The 19451-nt window shown below is 36.2% G+C and overlaps 1 protein-coding gene across 2 annotated transcripts in view; it reads left to right on the top strand.

Annotated features, from left to right (window-relative positions):
• The first annotated feature begins 1552 nt into the window (after nt 1–1552).
• Nucleotides 1553–19451, top strand: part of PDCD4 (programmed cell death 4) — a 25957-nt gene continuing 8058 nt past the window's right edge. Inside the window, exons 1-7 of one of the 2 annotated variants that reach the window (XM_033131212.1) lie at nt 1553–1703; nt 6252–6358; nt 11421–11723; nt 13270–13364; nt 14977–15090; nt 17085–17306; nt 18863–18960. In XM_033131212.1, the coding sequence (XP_032987103.1) occupies nt 6316–6358; nt 11421–11723; nt 13270–13364; nt 14977–15090; nt 17085–17306; nt 18863–18960 (875 nt within the window). In that variant the 5' untranslated portion in view covers nt 1553–1703; nt 6252–6315. Of the gene's footprint in view, nt 1704–2521; nt 2542–6251; nt 6359–11420; nt 11724–13269; nt 13365–14976; nt 15091–17084; nt 17307–18862; nt 18961–19451 lie in introns of those variants that run through there. The other variant, XM_033131213.1, reaches the window with a different exon arrangement.

Raw genomic sequence — 19451 nt, 5'->3', positions numbered from 1 at the left:
GATGCTGACCATGCCAGGAGTCACCTGCCCGGAGATGGGGATGAGCACCAACTGCTGAGAACCACTGTGAACTCAGCTCAAGCTGTACTTCCTTCACGGGTATAATACATGTGCAAGGCGTCTTCTTAAGCACTACAACAATAACAGATGAGTAAGACCCAGGTCTTGCCGTCAACAAGGTGACAGTCTAACAGAGAGAAGAGCTAGGACGGGGACTCAGATAACATAATGCCAAGTAGAATGTAATCAGTGCCCCCCGAGGTACAACGAGGCAATACTGTGAGGATTCAGGAGACAGGAAGATCACATCAAATCACCAGGCTAAAAAGGCCTAGGTGGAGAGCCATGAGGCATGGAGAGGATTGGATCAGGCGATGATGGGAGATAGGAGGAGAGACATTTCAAGGTGATATAATAAAGAACCATCAAGAGGTGGGGAAGCATATGGTACAGTGAGTGGTCCAAGTGGGTTCCAGCCAAGGGTGCGTGGGGGCTGGGAGGGGTGTGGATAGACGTGGCCTGGAGGTTATACTGAGGGGCCCTGAATGCTTGGCTGAGGTACTCACGCTCCAGGCAGGCAATGGGAAGCTAGTGAATTTTGTGTGTGTGTGTGTGTGTGTGTGTGTGCAGAGAAATAATATTAGAGATGATTCCCAGGAAGGTTGACTGGGCAGAAGCTCGCCTGGTCCAGGGGGAAGGCAGTTTGGTTCTGGAGAGACCAACAGACTATTCAGGTGTTGCATATCAGATGACTGTTAAATATTGATCGAGTCTTCTTAAAGCACAGAGACAGCAGAAGGTTCTGGTCATTACCTCAGGGGATAGGGAACTAGGAAGAATGAGAGGAAAATACTAGCTAAGGAGAACACAGCCATGAGGAAAAGACAGAACGGCCACGGGAGGCAGAAATTTCCATAAGGAAATTATAGTCATGGTTGAGAAACCCAGCCTTGGAGTCAGGTGTGTGTGAATTTGAAGCCCTGTGGCCTGATTAGTTATGATTGGTAAAGGGACTTCAAAGAGTTTTTGAGTGTTTCCTCATCTATGAAATGGGAGTGATTTCCGTCTCAAACGGTTGACAGCATTTGCTGAGATAGTCCCTAACATGGAGTTTGCACACTGTAGGAACCAAGAAGTGATCAGGAGCCAGCTAGAGAAGGAATTGTCAAGATTAAGCGTATTCCCGACGAGTGTCCCGATTTGGAGGCAGGGAACCTCAGGAAGCCCAAAGCCTTTACTTTACTTTAGCAGAGTTTGCTGACTGCCGTGTGAAGGGAATAGGTGAGCATGTCAAGGGAGTCTCAGCCTAGTTTCCACCCCCAGGAACTGCCCTTTCGCCCACGCTTCCATCCCACCGCGCCTCCCCGGCTCCCCCTACTCGGGCTGCCGGCCCAGCTCCCACTCCCGCGAATCCGGGGAGCCAGATGCGCATGCGCCTTCCTGCGCCCCTGCCCAGCTGTCCACGTTTCACTTCCCTCCCTTTTCCTCCGCAGCTCCCGCTCTACCTCCACGATTGGCCAGCCGACCTCCTCTCCTCGGCCAATAAACGCCGACCTCTCGCCCCCGTGTTACTGGGTAGAACAAAACAAAAACAAACAGAGCGAGAGGGGCAGAGACTCTCAGAGGCGGCGTAGAGGCTGAGGACTGGGGTTAGGCCGGTGGACCAGGGACTTGGGCGAACGGCGGCGGCGGCGGTCCGAGGGGTCAGTACCTGCGGCGCGGCTCGCACGCTGGGGAGGACTGCGCCCTCTCCCCAAGCCCCGGTCTCTCCTCGGAGCCAGACGCACGTTGGGGGGGGGAGGGGGCGTGGAGGCCGTGGCCCCGGCTGGCCAGGTCCAGGTCCGCGGGCGGGGGTCCGGCCCCCTCCTTCGAGCCCCGCAGGCCCAGCCGCGTCGGCCCCAACGCCCCGGGCTACGGAGAACCGGCCCCGGTTCCCTCCTTCTAGGCTCGGGCCCGGAGCGCGGCGGCGCGGGCCCGCCTCCGCCCGGACCCCCTCCCCGCTTAGCCGGGCGCGCGGGGCGCCCCTCGGCGAGGGTCTCCTCCTCGTCCCCGCGAAGGCCAAGGTTTCATTTTTATTTGGGGTGGGGGACGTCGGGAGGCGCGTTTCTGGCCTGACTGAAATCTTGCGAGGAAGGTTTGCGCCCGCCCCGCCCCCCTGGCTTCCTTGGGGGCCCACTGAAGAGGCGCCCCCCGGCCGGGCCTGCCCAGACCCAGACCCAGGCCCTGCGCCTGCCGGTGTCCTGGAGCCCAGGCCCGGCCCAACACCCCCCGAGGGCCGGTCGGGCCTGCGTCGGCGGCGGGGAAGCGGGCCCGGCCGCTACGGATGGGGCCGCGCGCGCTCCGGCGGGCGCTGCGAGGCGGACACGTGCCCGCCGCTCGGCCCTGCGCTAACTTCGCCGCGCCCCTCCTCCGGCAAAGGATTGTCTTTTTCTAGTTTAAATGAAATCTCCCCGAGAAAACAAAGACAGGAAGGGAGCCCCCTTTCTGTGAGATGCATGCTGTGTCTGCTGCATTTGTCAATTTGGTGCTGCAGTGTACACAGTGAGGGTTTTTAATTTCTTTTTACAAGAGCTTCAGAAGGGTCTGCGGCGTCAGTATCGCCGGTCTCCGGGTGTCCTTGAGACAACTGGCTACAGAGCCAGCAACGGTGTACTATCTACAATAGATGATTAAAACGATTAAAAATGCAGCTTCGTTTGTGGGGTGGGGGAACCCCTGCCTGTTGTTACTTGTGTTTTCACTGTTGAGTTGTAGTTATTTTGGCTTTCTTGCGAATGTAAGGCTTTTTAGGAAACCACCGTATACTTTTTTTTTAAAAAAGGAACCACTGCAGATACGTTCTAAATGTAATTATTGGTATTTATGTCCTTAACTTTCCCTCATTATAAGTTTATTAAATTCCTTAATATTTCAGCAGGCATCTTTGAATTATATTTTGATTTTTTTTTCTGTTGTAGTAATAAGAAAAATAGTTGCTAGGAGTGCATTAAATAAATGACACTGATATTTTCTGTAGTGCTCAATTTTGAATCATTGTGGTTAAATAATTTCAGTTGATTTTAAGTTGCTAATTAACTGTGATTGTAACCCTGGATGAATACAAATAATTTTCTAGTTAACATGGGGACTAACCTTGACTCCAAAAATTGTCAGAGCGTTTATCAGGTATATTTCAGGAAATAGATTTTTGGGGGGTTGGGGGAGGATGAGGCTTTTTAAGGGAATGGTGTGGCTGTTGAATACTTCTGATTGAATGTTTCTGTGAAACTTTTGAGAAATGAGAACAATGTTTAATTTCAGCCTTAATTTTGTCTAACTTATGTATAGTTTTGTTTTCTTATTGCAAATTAATTTTGTCGTTTAGTATGAAGGATGTGGAATTTAGATTTTTTTGCTTTACATTTTCTGAAGTTTGGGGCAAAAATTTTAAGGGTTGTTAAGTAAACTAGATAAAAACCCCCCTACTTTGAAGCAAGTTAAAATATGGAACATACCTTTATCATTATCTAAACTCTTAAAACTTCTGTGATGCTCTCAAGTGTAACTGAGTTCTTGATTGCGTTATCATTGCCTGAAGACACAGATGGCTATTTTATGATTACTTAATAAAAACAAACTTGGTGAGTTATAGGTAATAGTCATTACCTGGTCATTTTCTTCGCCCAACTGAATGCCTTCTGTATAATAGTTTAAAATAAATGTTATTTTTAATGTTTGGGAAGCAGTATATAAAAATTTTATATAAACAGTAGGAGTCTTATGTTTTCATAAGCTTTTCTCTGTTAACCTTAAAAAGAATCTTCCTGTGGGATACTAAAATCTTGTATTGAACTTGTGCAAACAGACCTGGATCTAGAAGGTCTAGGTTTTTAATTCTGGTTTTTCCACTGAGCAGCTGAGTCTCTGGACAGATCACCTACCTTCTCTGAATCTGTTTTGTGTGCACGGTGGGGTACCTAGCTCAAGATTGTTCTGAGAGGTACATGAAATAATGCATGTAAAATTCATTTTGAATTATAAAGGGCTTTGTAAACCAGTTATAATCACTTCATTTCCTTTATTAGCTAGGTTCTGCAGAAGTATTTTCTCAAAAGATTATACTTGCATCAAGTATGAACTTTTTAATGTAACTGTAGTGTAAAAAACTCATACACACATTATATAACCTTTTCACTTCACTGTAATTGAAATGAAATAGATAGGGCATTTTCAGCCATGGAGGACTCTCAATGTTGAGGTTTGCCAACTATTTGTTCATATACCTAGGTGCATATGTTTCTAAGGTTATTTCCCCCCCCAAATCCAGAGTTGGTGCAAATTGTGACTCTATATAAATATCTTTCAATATCATATGTCTGTTTATTCTGAACAGAATTAGAGTGATGTCACCATTTTGTTAATTTCTGAAGCAGTTTGGTAGCATTTTAGTAGACCAAGGATTACCGTATTTTGCCATGTATAATGCACACTTTTTTTGCCCTAATTTGTGAGGGAAAAATAAGGATGCACGTTGTACAAGTGTAGTACTAATTCTGTATCTGTATAAATGTTTTTAAAAATTCTTTTATGCTTATAAGTTAAAAGTGTAACTCTAGAAATCAATAACAATAACTGTATGAAAATAATCGGTTTTGTTGAACTTAAGACGAACTTGCAATGACGAAGAGTTCTTGGCCTTCTATGATGGATAAATATCATACATTTGTTACTGGTACATAAAATTTCTTGTACCTTGTATCTGTTCTTGTGTTTTGTAATTATTTGTTGCATACAATTTCTTGTACTATAATGTTTAAAAATAAATGCTGAAATTCCTTTATAATACAGAAAACAAGTACCTAAAGGTAAACAAATAAAAATTTGAATTAAAAAAATTAAAACGAAAGATTTTTTTTCCCCCTGAAAGTTTGGGCCAAAAACCTGGGTGCACATTATACACAGGAGTGCATTATACATGGCAAAATATGGTATGCCATATTAAAAAGTTTATCATTTTAACATAAGGTGTGTTTATTTTTTACAAAATAGTATCCTTTTCTGGAGGAAAGGGCTATGAACTTATGTTAAAATAGTACATATTGAATTTAAAAGTGAGGGAGGGACTCAAACTGAGTTTGAGTTGAGGACTCCTGAGTTTGAGTCCTCAGGAGGGACACCTTTGAGTCCCAGGAGGCATCATATATAATAATTCTAAAATGACATCTAACAGTTGGTTATGTTCTATGAGAAAGAGGTACTTTTCTGTAGTTCATTAGTCATTTTCATTAATTTGTACATATAAAGAGACGAGCACACTGCCAGTGAAATGATTGTAAATGACTGCAAGGACTTATATCTAACCTATATGACTTAAATAGATAAATACTTAAGTATTATAAACCACTATTTGAAAAATACTTCCAGAGAGATTCTGAAATCATATTTGGTATACCTTCTAGAGATAGTTCTCCTGAAAATATATTTTGATAGTCTTTGTTTCAAATAACATTGGATTTATAGCACAAATTATTTAAAAGGTAACTGATTTCATCAAAACCTTCCAGCATTAATAATATTTAAGCCATTTTGAAACCGAAGTCTAAAATATTTAGATGCTAATGTCATTGTACTTATTCCTTTTTAAAATAGGTAAGGTTTTTTTTTTAAAAAAAAAGGAATAGATTTTTCAGATTTCAAAAATAATACTCTTGTTATGGAAAACACCAATTTAAAAAATTTCTCCCCATCTCAAAGTCTTAAAGCAGTAATTATAGATACCTAGGTGGTGAAGTGGCAGATAGGTCTGCCTTCAGATATGTTCTAGTGTGAAAAATAACACAATTGTGATACTCTTGATTAACCAAAACTGTGTTGTTTGCATTTTGTAGTACTCATAATTCATTGGTAGCAAACTATCCAATATTTATGTATATCAATTTAATTATGAGGCCTGTTATTCCTAAAAAATTTGGAGTGTGTATATACTCAAGTAACTTGAAATAAACATGTATAGCAATATCTTTTAATTCCAACTTAAAGGGGTAATATGGCACATCCAGAAATGTAGGCTTTTTTTGGATACTGATAAATTTCTCAAGAAGATTGAAACCAAATATTAAAGCTGTGTTTCAAAGTAAAGTGAACTCTTTAAAAAAAAATAGAATTATGTGATGATTTTTTAAATTATTTTTTTTTACAGTGTGGTTAAGTAAATTGAATTTACCTTAATTATATCAATTTGGAAAATACTGACACTTTTTTTCTTTTTAAAGAAATAGATACCAAAGGAAGACTTCCATTTAGTAATTTAATCAGTGCAAGTGAAATTAAGAAACAATGGATGTAGAAAATGAGCAGATACTGAATGTAAACCCCACAGGTAAGTATTAATATCTTGAACCTTAACTGTCTAATGAGCAAGTTTTAGGCCATACCAAATTTTGTGAAGGCATGATATTAAAACCGTCTTTTAAGAATTGTCTTATTTGTGCTAGAAGAAAATAGATTCATCTTATGTATAAAATCAAGTTTGTGATTCTTATTTTAATAGAAATTCATTACATGTCCTTATTTTTCTGCCTATCCTTTGACATTCCATACATTCTTATTCTCCACTATTTGTAATAAACTGTATCGTGCAGAATGTAGAATAGTGCACCTGCTCATTAATATTTTCACGAGTTAGTGATTTCTACAAGATAAACTATTATCAGTATCTTTGCTATCTTTCCTAACTAGTAATTTATATTTTATCAATTACTTATGGGTATTTTCTCTTAGTTTTCCATAATGCTTAAGTAGCACATTATTAATCATAAAGATGGTTTTTGAAATAGATGTCCAAATTCTAATTAACGTCAGACAACTTAAAATGTAATTTTAGCTTTCAGAATAATCTTTATAGAGAGTTCATTAGGATTTTGAGATATTCTGAATAGTGAGAGGTTTTCTTCCCAGTACTGCCTTAAAAATCTTGTAGTTCTTCAATACTTGGATGGCCCTAAGACAGACCTTCTTTGCAATAAATTCTTCCTGTAACAAATATCCTAGTCAGATAGACTAGTGTACTAATTCTAACTGCTACTCTTACCAGCTTTGTTACTTTGGGGAAGTAAGTTATTTGCTATGACCTTCATTTTCCTCATGTTTAAAACTGAGGTATAAGTATCTTCTCTCTAGGATTATTGTTGGGATTAAGTAAGATATAGTGCATGTGTCCATAGCACATGTTACGTATGTAACAAATGAAAATGTGCTAATATTATTAATTCTAATTCTGCCACTCAATGACCAGTACTTGAAAATGTGGTAATATAAGTTGGATTGGTGACTAATGAGATGTCAGAGAATTCAGAAAAAGGGAATTAGTACACAGAAAAATTTGAATTCGCCACATTCTGTCCTCAGGTTATTTTTTTAATTTGGTTTTCTGAAAGTCAGATCAGTAGTGGTTATGGAACCCCAAAACTTAGGTGAGTATGAATAGCAAAATATAAAAGAGCAATTGCTATAAAAAAAATACGGATTGAAAATTATAAGGTCTAATATGTGAGGTATGACAATTAAGTTCACGAACTCATCCTAGAAAAAGTGCTACATACCTCATTGCTGAATATCACTACAGTCACCTTTGAAGTACTCCCCTTAGGAAGCTATGCACTGATCGCCAGCACCTAGTCCACCCTTCAAAGCAATTTTGGAACTCTGGAATGGCCATCACAGCTGTCGTCGTATTATCCTTGATGTCCTGAATGTCATCAAAATGTCTTCCTTTCAATATTTCCTTTATCTTCGGGGAAAGAAAGATGTCATTGGGGGCCAGATCAAGTGGGGACGGAGGGTGTTCCAATACAGTTATTTGTTTACTGGCTAAAAACTCCCTCACAGACAGTGCCGTGTGAGCTGGTGCATTGTCGTGATGCAAGAGCCATGAATTGTTGGTGAAAAGGTCAGGTAGTTTTCGTCTAACTTTTTCACACAGCCTTTTCAGCACTTCCACATAGTAAACTTGGTTAACTGTCCAGTTGGTACAAATTCATAATGAATAATCCCTCTGATATCAAAAAAGGTTAGCAACAGCGTTGCAATAAGTTTGTGAACTTAATTGTCAGATCTATAAAATATGCCTAGATATGTCTACTGCTGCAGATGTATAAAAATGTATTTGAAAAGACTAGAATAGAAAAGAAACTTAAATGTGGGAAATGTTTAATTTGAATACTTTAGTGCTCCAAGGGAAAATTTAAAGCATTTTAGTATACTTCTAAGTCCTTTGTCTTCTGGATGAGTTTGGTGGTTCACTTTAATTATAGCATAATGAAAAGCAGTATGTTACAGGTAGATGTTTAATGTTTTCTTCAACCACCCACTCTTAATTGAAACTCCATCTAATTTGAGGACTGGTCTTTCCTTCTTCCTCTTATTCTGCTTTTCTCTGTTTATATTCAGTCTCTTGCTCATCCTGTCTCTTTAGCTGATACCACTCTGTTGTACTCTAGCTTTGTATTTTCTATAATTATAGTAATGGGAGATTCCAGTATGGGTTTGAATACTGACCACAATCCATTTTAGACATGTAACATTTCTGTGAAACATCTTCATCTGTAAAATGAGGATGAGCATCTTCATTATAGAGCTTTATGAGGATTATAGACCATGCATGCAAAGTGCCTAGGGTATAGAAGCTGGTGTCTAGTAGGTAATAGTGATGGTAATGACAGAAGTACTACTGCTACGACTACTACTAGTGGTAGTTATAGTAGTTCAGTTATGATGATGGTTATAATGATATTACAAACACCCTCCTAACACTGGCTTCCTTTCCTAGTCTAAAATCTTGAAGATATCGTTAACACTTTTCTTGGCCCATTTTGTTTCAAAACTCTTTATTTTTTCAATAAAAGTGTCATTTTCTTATTTACTCTGGTTACTACCCTGTGCCCTTTCCAGTTAGTTTGTGTCTGAATTACTGCAACATTTTCTTAGCTAATCTCCCACTTTATACTTTCTCTTTTTTCTAAAACCATGTTTCCCCAAAAATAAGACCTAGCTGTCCTATCAGCTCTAATGTGTCTTTTGGAGCAAAAATTAATATAAGACCCGATTGTATATTATAGTAAAAGAAGACCGGGTCTTGTATAAATTTTTGCTCCAAAAGACGCATTAGAGCTGATGGTCCGGCTAGGTCTTATTTTCAGGGAAACACTGTATATTCTGTATTCTTCACCAAACAAATTCCCACTACTAGGTCAGTAGGTCAGTAATGGTCACATACTAACATGTCATGATTCCCTGCCAATTATACCAAGTCCGAGCTCTGGCCATTTGAATGTGGGAGTGGTCAGCAATTCTGGTGACATAAGCGGGGGCAAGATCATGAAGGACCTTAAGCTACAATGTAATGAGTTGACACTTTATTTTGACCTAATGGGAATACCTTGAAATGGTTTTCAATGGGGGCATGTTTTAGAAAATTAGTCTCCATGTAGTTTTGGTGAATGGTTTGAAGACAGAAGGCATGGATACTAATACTTAGAGACTAATGAAGTCATTTGACTCTATTTAATGTTTTTTGATTACTTTTTGTCAAGAATTGTAAAGATTTTAACACATCTGTGCTTTTTAAAGGTTGATTTAAATTTTTTTTAGTTTCAACATATTGTGGTAAAACATGTTAAAGAACATGCATATAGACTTGACACATCCTAATTACATTTAGGAATATTTAAAATCATCTGAGGGATTCAACTCTGACTTGAGTTAGAGCCATAATGAAGAAAACTCTGGCCTAGTGAGAACTAATTTAGTAGCTTTCTGACTTAAAAAGTTTTCAGGCCGGCCCGGTGGCTCAGACGGTTAGAGCTCCGTGCTCCTAACTCCGAAGGCTGCCTGTTCGATTCCCACATGGGCCAGTGGGCTCTCAACCACAAGGTTGCCAGTTCAATTCCTCAAGTCCCACAAGGGATGGTGGGCTCCGCCCCCTGCAACTAAGATTGAACAGGGCACCTTGAGCTGAGCTGCCGCTGAGCTCCCGGATGGCTCAGTTGGTTGGAGTGCGTCCTCTCAACCACAAGGTTGCCGGTTTGACTCCCACAAGGGATGGTGGGCTGTGCCCCCTGCAAATAGAAAACCGCAACTGGACCTGGAGCTGAGCTGCGCCCTCCACAACTAAGACTGAAAGGACAACAACTTGAAGCTGAACGGCACCCTCCACAACTAAGATTGAAAGGACAACAACTTGACTTGGAAAAAAGTCCTGGAAGTACACACTGTTCCCCAATAAAGTCCTGTTCCCCTTCCCCAATAAAATCTTTAAAAAAAAAAAAAAAAAAAAAGTTTTCAGAGCAAAGCCAAGTGTCTGTGTCATTTGATCTCCACAGACATTTGAGTCGATAGTATGAGGAATACTTGGTGCTGAAGATACAAAGAAGTGCATTTCCTCTTTTGAGTCTTATTTGGAAAAGCAAGACTATCTAAAAAGAAATAAAGTAATTTCTGTGGTGTGGTTAATGAGGAGTGTGTGAGCATTAGTGTTGTTATGGCTAGAATTGTTAGGAAAGTTTTCATAAAGGAAATAGGACTTGAGCTTTAGACTTGAGCCTAAAGGATTTTGGTAACTGAAAAGAGCAGGGAGGCTGACATTCTGAACAGGCAACCATTGGGAACTCCAAATACATTGCTGTCTTTTAGGGGATAATATACAAATCTTACATAAGCTGGAAGATGATTAAGTAGTATGAGACAATTTTGGAGAGATGAATTAGGACTTGGAGATGATGGCTTTGAAAGCAAGCTTTGCTTTTGAAAGCAGTGAACAGTTCAGTAATCATATGGGATCACTTATTTGCCAAATGCCTTTTAAGGCTCTTCAGATTAGTAATATTCCCTAAGTATCTGTAACTAATCATGAGATATGTTTGGCAAGTTTAAATACTTTCAGCCATAGTTTCCTTATCTGTATAAATGATGTAATAGTTCTCACACTTGTGGGTAAATGACAAAGTGCCAACCAACACAGTGCTTGATAATAATAGTCGGCATTGTATAAATATTAGTTTATCTCCCTTCTCTCAAGATCCTTAGTCTTTTCTTACTATCTCCAACTGCTTAACTCTCTTAGGTCATAGAAGTCTAAACATTTTTATATTTGGTATTTATGTTAATACAGATTTTAGGATCTAAATACATGAGATAACATGCTTTCAGTAAATTTAGTTCATTAACATTCAGTGCCTTAGTTTACTTTTCCATGATAAAGTGAAAAGTAATCTTGTCTAGTCATTTATTAGATTGAACTGTATGAAATTGCCAATATGTGACCATTACTGACCTATAAAAATGGTAATTTCATGTGATTCAATTTAATATAATTTACGGCTATAACTGGTATAATGAGATGGTTAAAATACTTACAATTTTCTTTCTTTATTTTCCTCTTTAAGATCCTGATAACTTAAGCGACTCTCTCTTTTCTGGCGATGAAGAAAATGCTGGGACTGAGGATATAAAGAACGAGATAAATGGAAATTGGATTTCAGCATCCTCCATTAATGAAGCTAGAATTAATGCCAAGGCAAAAAGGCGACTACGGAAAAACTCATCCCGGGACTCTGGCAGAGGCGATTCAGTCAGTGATAATGGAAGTGAAGCCCTTAGAAGTGGAGTAACTGTACCAACCAGTCCAAAGGGAAGGTTGCTAGATAGGCGGTCCAGATCTGGGAAAGGAAGGGGACTACCAAAGAAAGGTTGGTATATACCATATCCAAAGAAATAAATGGAAACAAATGTTGTCTGGTTCTTGTACTACAATTTCCTTCTTCTAGGAATGAGAGAAATTTAAACAATGAAAACAAGGTTTGTGATTTGTATTTAGTTTTACATAGTAATAATCTGAGGATCATCCCACTTTTTAAGTTGAGCCTTTCTTTATTGTTCGAAAAGATTTAGTTTTCTTGAGCAGAATTTTATTATTTCCAGCAAAGTACACACCGATGTTTTGTACATCGGTTATGAATTGTGCATATACTCTTTAACTTTGTTTGAAAGAAATAAGGTCGGAAATTTCATCATATGTATTGTTTACTGAATCTAATTATGTCTATTGTGAAGAATACATGATAAATATAAATTTGGTAATATTTGGATCAGAATTTTAATGATTTCATAGATCTGGTTATGAATTCTCTTTAGCTCTATTTACTTTGGGTACTGGAGTGGAATGGTCTGTTTCACTGTTGTATCTCCAGTGCCTGGAGTACTGACTAGCAATGTAGGTACTTAAATATTTGTTGAATGAGGGGTCTGTCAGCTTTTGTCGGTAGTAGGATTTTGCTACTATTTAGAGATTTCACCAGCTTCTGAATGGTGGGAGCTTCAATTTCTAGTCTAGGATTTATGTAAAATGTTTTTGTGATCTGTCCAAAATTGTTTTTCTTATTGAATAGCTCTACAGCCATTGGTTGGATCAAAATTGAACCTAGTTCTCAGATTCTGTTTTGCTCTGGTGGCAAGGATTATACTCTAGGTGGTATAAAATAAAAACATTGGTGATACTGTCAACTTCTTTAAAAATAATTCAATATATTGAGCCTTATAAAAACATTTCAATAAGTTTATGTAGAAAAGCAACTTTGAAAGTTGGAATTGTTAAACTTCTTTTGGTTGGCTTGTATATAGATGTAGAGAGAGATAATGCTGTTAATGCTTAAATAACAGTTATTTGTAAATATTGCTAGTTGCAAAGTATAGTTTAGTGTATACTTTTATATCGAATGAGTATTTGACCTTAAAACATTAGATGGTGGTTACGGTGCTTCTTTGTTAAATAATTTTCTCCTTTGTTAAATTTTCTATGCCATATCTTACTGGCTCAACATATTTCTTTTTTGTTTTGATCTCAAGAAATGTCAAATAAAATTTAGAGCTAAACTGTAATATCACCTGCTTTGAGGTCCCTGATATAGCTATTTTTCTGATTTTTTTGTTTTTGTTTTTTGCTTTTATTTTAAAGCAGCTGCCTTTTTAGTTTTAACTTTATAAGCTATTTCAGCTTGATGTTTTTAAAGTAAATTATAAAATATATAATATAATTACTGAATAAGCAATGATCTGAATAAAAAGAAGTTTAAAGTATAACTTGCAGCTGGGAAAAAAGTAACATAGAAATTAAAAGAGTTTTTTAGCTATTATTTTAATTGACATTGGAACTTCTAGAGTTATTTCAGATTGTAATTAAGATCTATTGAACTATGAACTTTGTGCCCTTACTTTGTCAATTCTAAACTTTTACAGGTGGTGCAGGAGGCAAAGGTGTCTGGGGGACACCTGGGCAGGTATATGATGTGGAGGAGGTGGATGTGAAAGATCCTAACTATGATGATGACCAGGTATCAGTGTTTTTTTTTTTGTTTTAATATATATTACTGAAAAACTTTTTTGATCTCATGTTTATAGTTTATTCATATGTTTGTCAAATCATATACTCTGTATCTGTAACTTGTCAAGTCATGTATGATTATATAGTGCATATATAAACTAATGTGCACATATATATATAACTTATGATTTTATTTATATGTATATATACACGCACATTAGTATATGTATGTAAGTTATATATACACTCAGTATCTTCAGACCTTAGGTTAATTTTGGATTAGGAAACCAAGTTAATTAATAGTAACGTATGCATAACTTTCAGTTGGTTTCTGAAGTGAGTCAAAAGTGGATCTTTGCAAGTTCACTTAGGATTATCAAGTTGAGTATTTTTCAGTAAATTCTTTTGCGTTAATAAGTTTCTATAGTAATGAGAATTAAGAAGAACATTCTTTTGAACATCGTAAAAGAGTTATAGATATTAAGCTCTTTTTAAATATTACTGTTTAGGATGATAACTATGGTAAATTTGAAATGTGGATCTTTTTTCTAGCAACAGTGCTGATGAGAAAGTAAATTTTTAATAGACTTTACAATGAATTTATGTGTACTTATCTTTTTACTGGAAAATTTCTAACTTTTATAATAGTAGAATAGTATAATGAACCTGCTTGTATTCATCTTCCAGCTTTACCAACTTCAATAATTAAGAACTCATGGCCAATCTTATTTGATTCTTTACCTCCATTTACTCTTCCTGTTATGTCTGTTCCTTCTCACCCCACATAGCCCTGGATAAATTACTATCTGTATAAAATAAGATGTGGTGATGAAAATTTTAGTCAGGATATATGAAGGTATATATCAGATTGTTTTTATTGTGTATGCACTTAACTATTTTAGCTAATAGTCAGACATGGGAATATTTCTAAAAGAACGTGAAAAACATATTTTAAAACCAGTAGGATTCAAATACTGTAGAATCTTTGCTAAATATTCTAATTTTAATACAGTCTTTCAAGTGTATGTTGTTAGACTGAAGCCAGTCACAAGTTGCATATAAACATTTCAGGGCTTTTTTTGCAGAGGAGGCGGGGATAGAAGATTAATGGAGATTAATTTTACTTCTTTTTGAAATTTCAGTTTTATAGTTCTTTTCCTTAGGGAATTTTTAGTCACTGCAACCTAGATTTTTTGTTACAGACTTTTATTATGGTAATACTAATCATGGAAGCTTTGGTTCCTGCTTCATTTTTTTCAAAAGTGAAGTTTTAATGAAAGGACTAGGTATGATAGGAAGCTATCTTAAAGCTTTTTGGTCACTGAAAGATTGGTTTTGTGAGAGCTATAAAGAATTAACAGAAGAATGGGGGATTGGGAGCAAGTCATATATTTGTTGTGGTTAGGGATTCCAATCTATAGATTTATTGTATTCAGAACAGAGACAAATTCCATTTTTCTATAATGTAAGTGATCAAACCATGTAGTAAGTTTTCTCGCCCTGAATTGGGGTTACTAACCAGTTGAAATATAAAATTCTAAAACAATTTCAGTTTATCCGAATATTTTGTTCTTTAATTTGTAACTCTTTCTCCTCGCCCCACCACATTCCCCACCCCGCAGGAGAACTGTGTTTATGAAACTGTAGTTTTGCCTTTGGATGAAACGGCATTTGAGAAGACTTTAACACCAATCATACAGGAATATTTTGAGCACGGAGATACTAATGAAGTTGCGGTAGGTTTAAAGTTGCAAGTATAATTTATTTCATTTAGGAGAGAAAACACTATTAAAAGCCAAACATCATGTCTAGAGTGATCTTGGATTGCTGAGTAAGTTTAAGTATTTTCTTTTGCATAAATGAATTTCTAACTAAGAAATGGAGTAAAATGTCGTAAGTTTGGACCAGTTCTTACCTGTTTTGGATCAGATGAGGGCTATGTGCCATTTCCTTCCTTGAAAAATGGCGCAACACAAGATTTTGATAATTTTTATAATTATAACATTTTTATTATTGATAGTTTATAAAATACAATTTTAACAATTTCAAGACATTTATGGAACTTCTGAAGCCTCTTCAGGGATTCTTGTTAAAAATGCCTGACTTGGTTCCATTTTTTTGACATTAGATTTGGTGCTCAGGGTTAGGATAAAATTTGTCTTTGTACTTTGTCCAAAAAAAAGAACACAAAGATTTCGAAAGGAATGTGTGTGAAAGCAAGAGAACAAGTGTGATAATTTGTTACAGTAATCATTTACTATATTATGAATTGTTCATAAAGTAAATCTAAAAAGGTAAAATAAAATTATTGGTCTATTTATTAGGATTACTGACTTAAAGTAATAAAATTGCAATGCTTTAGAAGACTTACAATTTAGATTATTTTAATTCAGACTGGCCTTTCTTGGTTTGTCTGATTACATGAGGTTTGATATCTTTGGATTTGTACAATTTGAATATAAAACAAATATTTGTTCAGTGCATACCATGTAGAGAAATTTGTAATAGGTGATTCCTGCTCTTTTGAAGCTCAGTGAAGTGAGGGAAATGATATATAAACATTATTAAAATATAACATGAAACATTCTATTATATAGGAAGAATTTAACTAAGACCTATGGAGGCAGAGACTTTTGAAATCTTACTACCTAGCATGGGACCAATAGTATGCTATGTGTTTATTAAGTGAGTAGTAGTATGAGCAGACTGTTATGGAAGCATAAAATGGAGAGTAATGTAAGAGATGATTCTGAGCTGTCTAACGATGGTTAGGAGTTTGCCAGGGTAGGTAGGTTTTCTGGGAAGGAGGAATATTGTGTTTACAGGTAATGAATTAGCTGTTCAAGCATCGTCCAGGAAGATGAAATTGAATGGGAGGAGACTACTAACAAGGGCACAAGTTAGGTGCCTGAGAAAATAGTGCTGGCACCCTCTTAGTAGTATACCACGATTTAAATAGTCTGAGAAAACGTTAGTCTAAAGGAAGGTACTGTAAGTAACTTAGAATTTAGCCTGGAGGGTCAAACTGCTATATTCCACTTCCAACTTGGCCACTCAAGCTGTGTGCCCTTGGCAAAGACTTAATTTTTCTGTGCTTTGTGTATGATGAGTATGGTGATAATCTCTCCCTCAGAGGGTTGTTTTGTGTATTATATAAAATAAAGTGGCTGTTAATAATGCCTAATACATTATAAGTGGTCAATAAGTAATAGCTGCTGCTATTATATTTTTAATAGGAAAGTGAGCTTTATCCCAGTATTTAAAACAATAATTCCACTTAAAAACAATGATGTAAGAGCTCATATTAAATTTAATATGAAAGTATAAATTTTTATATGAAGAGAAAGCTCTGAAGAAAAGTAGAATATAAACAGCTTATGATGTGAAGTAAATCTCTAAATGCTCATAAAACAATATTCCTAGAACTATAAATAGATAAGGTCAGAGGGTTAGTTATCTTCTAACAACAAACTTAGTAATATGTGTTAAATAAACTATTTTAGGTGTAATTCACATTCTTGGTTGAGTGATGTTCAGACAGTTAAAGCTTGACAAAGTGGGTTCCTATGAAATTTATGTGCAGAGTAAGATGTTTTTATCCAATCTCTCAAAATATGACTGCTTCTCTGATCATTTTCAAAGTGGGGGGAGAAGGATAGATAAATAAAGTCTTGATTTATTTAGAAAAAATAAAGTATATTGACTATTGACATACTTTTTTTTTGAGTAGGAAATGCTAAGAGATTTAAACCTTGGTGAAATGAAAAGTGGAGTACCAGTGTTGGCAGTGTCCTTGGCATTGGAGGGAAAGGCTAGTCATAGAGAAATGACATCTAAGTTGCTTTCTGACCTTTGTGGGACAGTAATGAGCACAAATGATGTAGAGAAATCATTTGATAAATTGTTGAAAGATCTACCTGAATTAGCATTGGATACTCCTAGAGCACCACAGGTTTGTATGACTTTCTTTTGTTCATTCTCTTGCCCCCACTACCCTTCCAACTATAGAAATAATACATGCTCCTAAGAAATTTTAGTAGATGAGAGAGGAAAATAGGGTGCATATTTCCTACCATACAAAGATAGCCCTCTAACATTTTATTGTCTTTTTCCCTAGTTGTTCTTTTTTTTACCCCCAAACATAGTTTTCATGATACTATAGTTTTATATCCTGCTTCACCTTCTTCCCATGCTCTGTATGCTTTTAGGTCATAATTTTTTGCTGTATGTGTATTCTGTTATATGTAATTAAGCTGTTTTATGAGCTAGGATTTGTAAAATGTAGATTGTTATAATTGAAGATTAAATTTGCTTAACTAATGTTTATTATAAAAATAATCGTAAATAAGTCTGTTCCTTTTTGTAGCTTTGTGGGGAAATAATTAGAAAATTCGTGGTTTATACTTCTGTTTAGATTCTGTCCTCAGAGCCTTATACTTTTATTAAATTTAACACATGCTGACACTGTAATATGACTTTCTGGTTTGAAATTGAAAATATGTGACATTATTGCTGTCTACCTGACCAAACTTTTAAATCAAGATAGGAGCACTTTACTTAAACATTAATTTAGGAATAAAGTATAGGTAGGTTAATTCCTAAATGCTGTTTGTATTATACTTTCTATGGCAGACAATAGTCTATGTAAGGTTTGATTGATCTGTGATTCAAACATGGACTTTTTTTTCTTTTAATACCAATATCCATACTATTAAAAAATTGTTACATAAGTTCATATTCATTATAGAATTAAAAAAAAATAAAAGCCAAAACAAAAAGGCCAGCAAATATAATCACTATTAGCATTTTGGTGTTAAATCTTCCATTCTACTTTTTGTGGGTATATGTCAGTGTACAGTTTTTCATATTCTTACATTTTTTTTGTTTTAATAAAAAATGGACATTGCACATTGAACGTGCTATTTTGTAATTGATTTTTCTTATACCATAAAATGTAAATATGTGGTAAATGTATTTCCCTGTGACCATATAGTGTACCATCTTATGTATGTATCATTTAAGCAAACCTTTGTTGTTGGACACTACTTTCCAGTTTTTATAATAATGCTGTGAATATTTATATTTTCAAATAAATATTTCTACACAAACTTTTCTAAGATAAATTCCTTTAATCAAACAATTTTTTGAGAAAACCAGTCTTATTTTGTTTCAGTAGAGAGGTGTCTCTTGACTTTAAGTCATTGACTTAACAAGTGTTTTTGATCACATACTCTGTTCCAAGCAGTGTGCAAGGTGTTGTGGATTCAGTAGTGAGCAAAACATATGTGACCCCGCCTCTTTCTGATGGTACTTAATTTGAAGGTTAAGATGTGAGCGTGTATGCCAAGCATAACTAGTAGGTGCTAAATAGATATTTTAAAAAATATTCCAACATGTCTTAGGTATTGAGTGTAGTTCAGCCAATTTTCATCATTTGTATATTTAGTAATTGTGTCCTATAAAGGTTTATTTTGGTTTTTTAATATAGCTTTTTTGTTCTTATTACAGTTGGTGGGCCAGTTTATTGCAAGAGCTGTTGGAGATGGAATTTTATGTAATACCTATATTGATAGTTATAAAGGAACTGTAGATTGTGTACAGGCTAGGTAAGTAAATCCATTTTCCTACTTAGAATTTCAAAATAGGGGAAATTCTACAGGATTCTATTGAAATGACACTTGAATTAATCAAACATTGTGGACAACTATTTGTCATTTGTGTGTATTTTCTACTGTTAAAATTGAGAGATTGTTGGCATGATATAACGGGAAGAGGACAGTACTATAATGCAGAAGTTTGGGTTTTTAGCTAAACCATTAGCTTTCTTCATGTCAAACTACTTTTCTCTGGGCCTCAGTTTCATTATTTATGAAATAAAATGATTGGACTTAGAGTATTCTTTAAGTCCCGTCCAGATTTTAACATTCTGCAATATTCTAATAAGATGAATAATATTAACAAAGGAGCCCAATTTTTTTGTTTATCTGTTATAGAAATCTTAAGAAATAATGTTTTCCAGTCTTGTTCTTTGGTGTAATTAATTGTAAGCTAAATGTGATATTTGGGAGTTATGCTGTATGATTCTTTATAACTTCCT

Source organism: Rhinolophus ferrumequinum, chromosome 16 (assembly GCF_004115265.2).
Source record: "Rhinolophus ferrumequinum isolate MPI-CBG mRhiFer1 chromosome 16, mRhiFer1_v1.p, whole genome shotgun sequence".
Classification (NCBI taxonomy): Eukaryota; Metazoa; Chordata; class Mammalia; order Chiroptera; family Rhinolophidae; genus Rhinolophus; species Rhinolophus ferrumequinum.
Note: the sequence above shows the minus strand (reverse complement) of the source record. Positions and strands in the feature narration are given on the sequence as shown.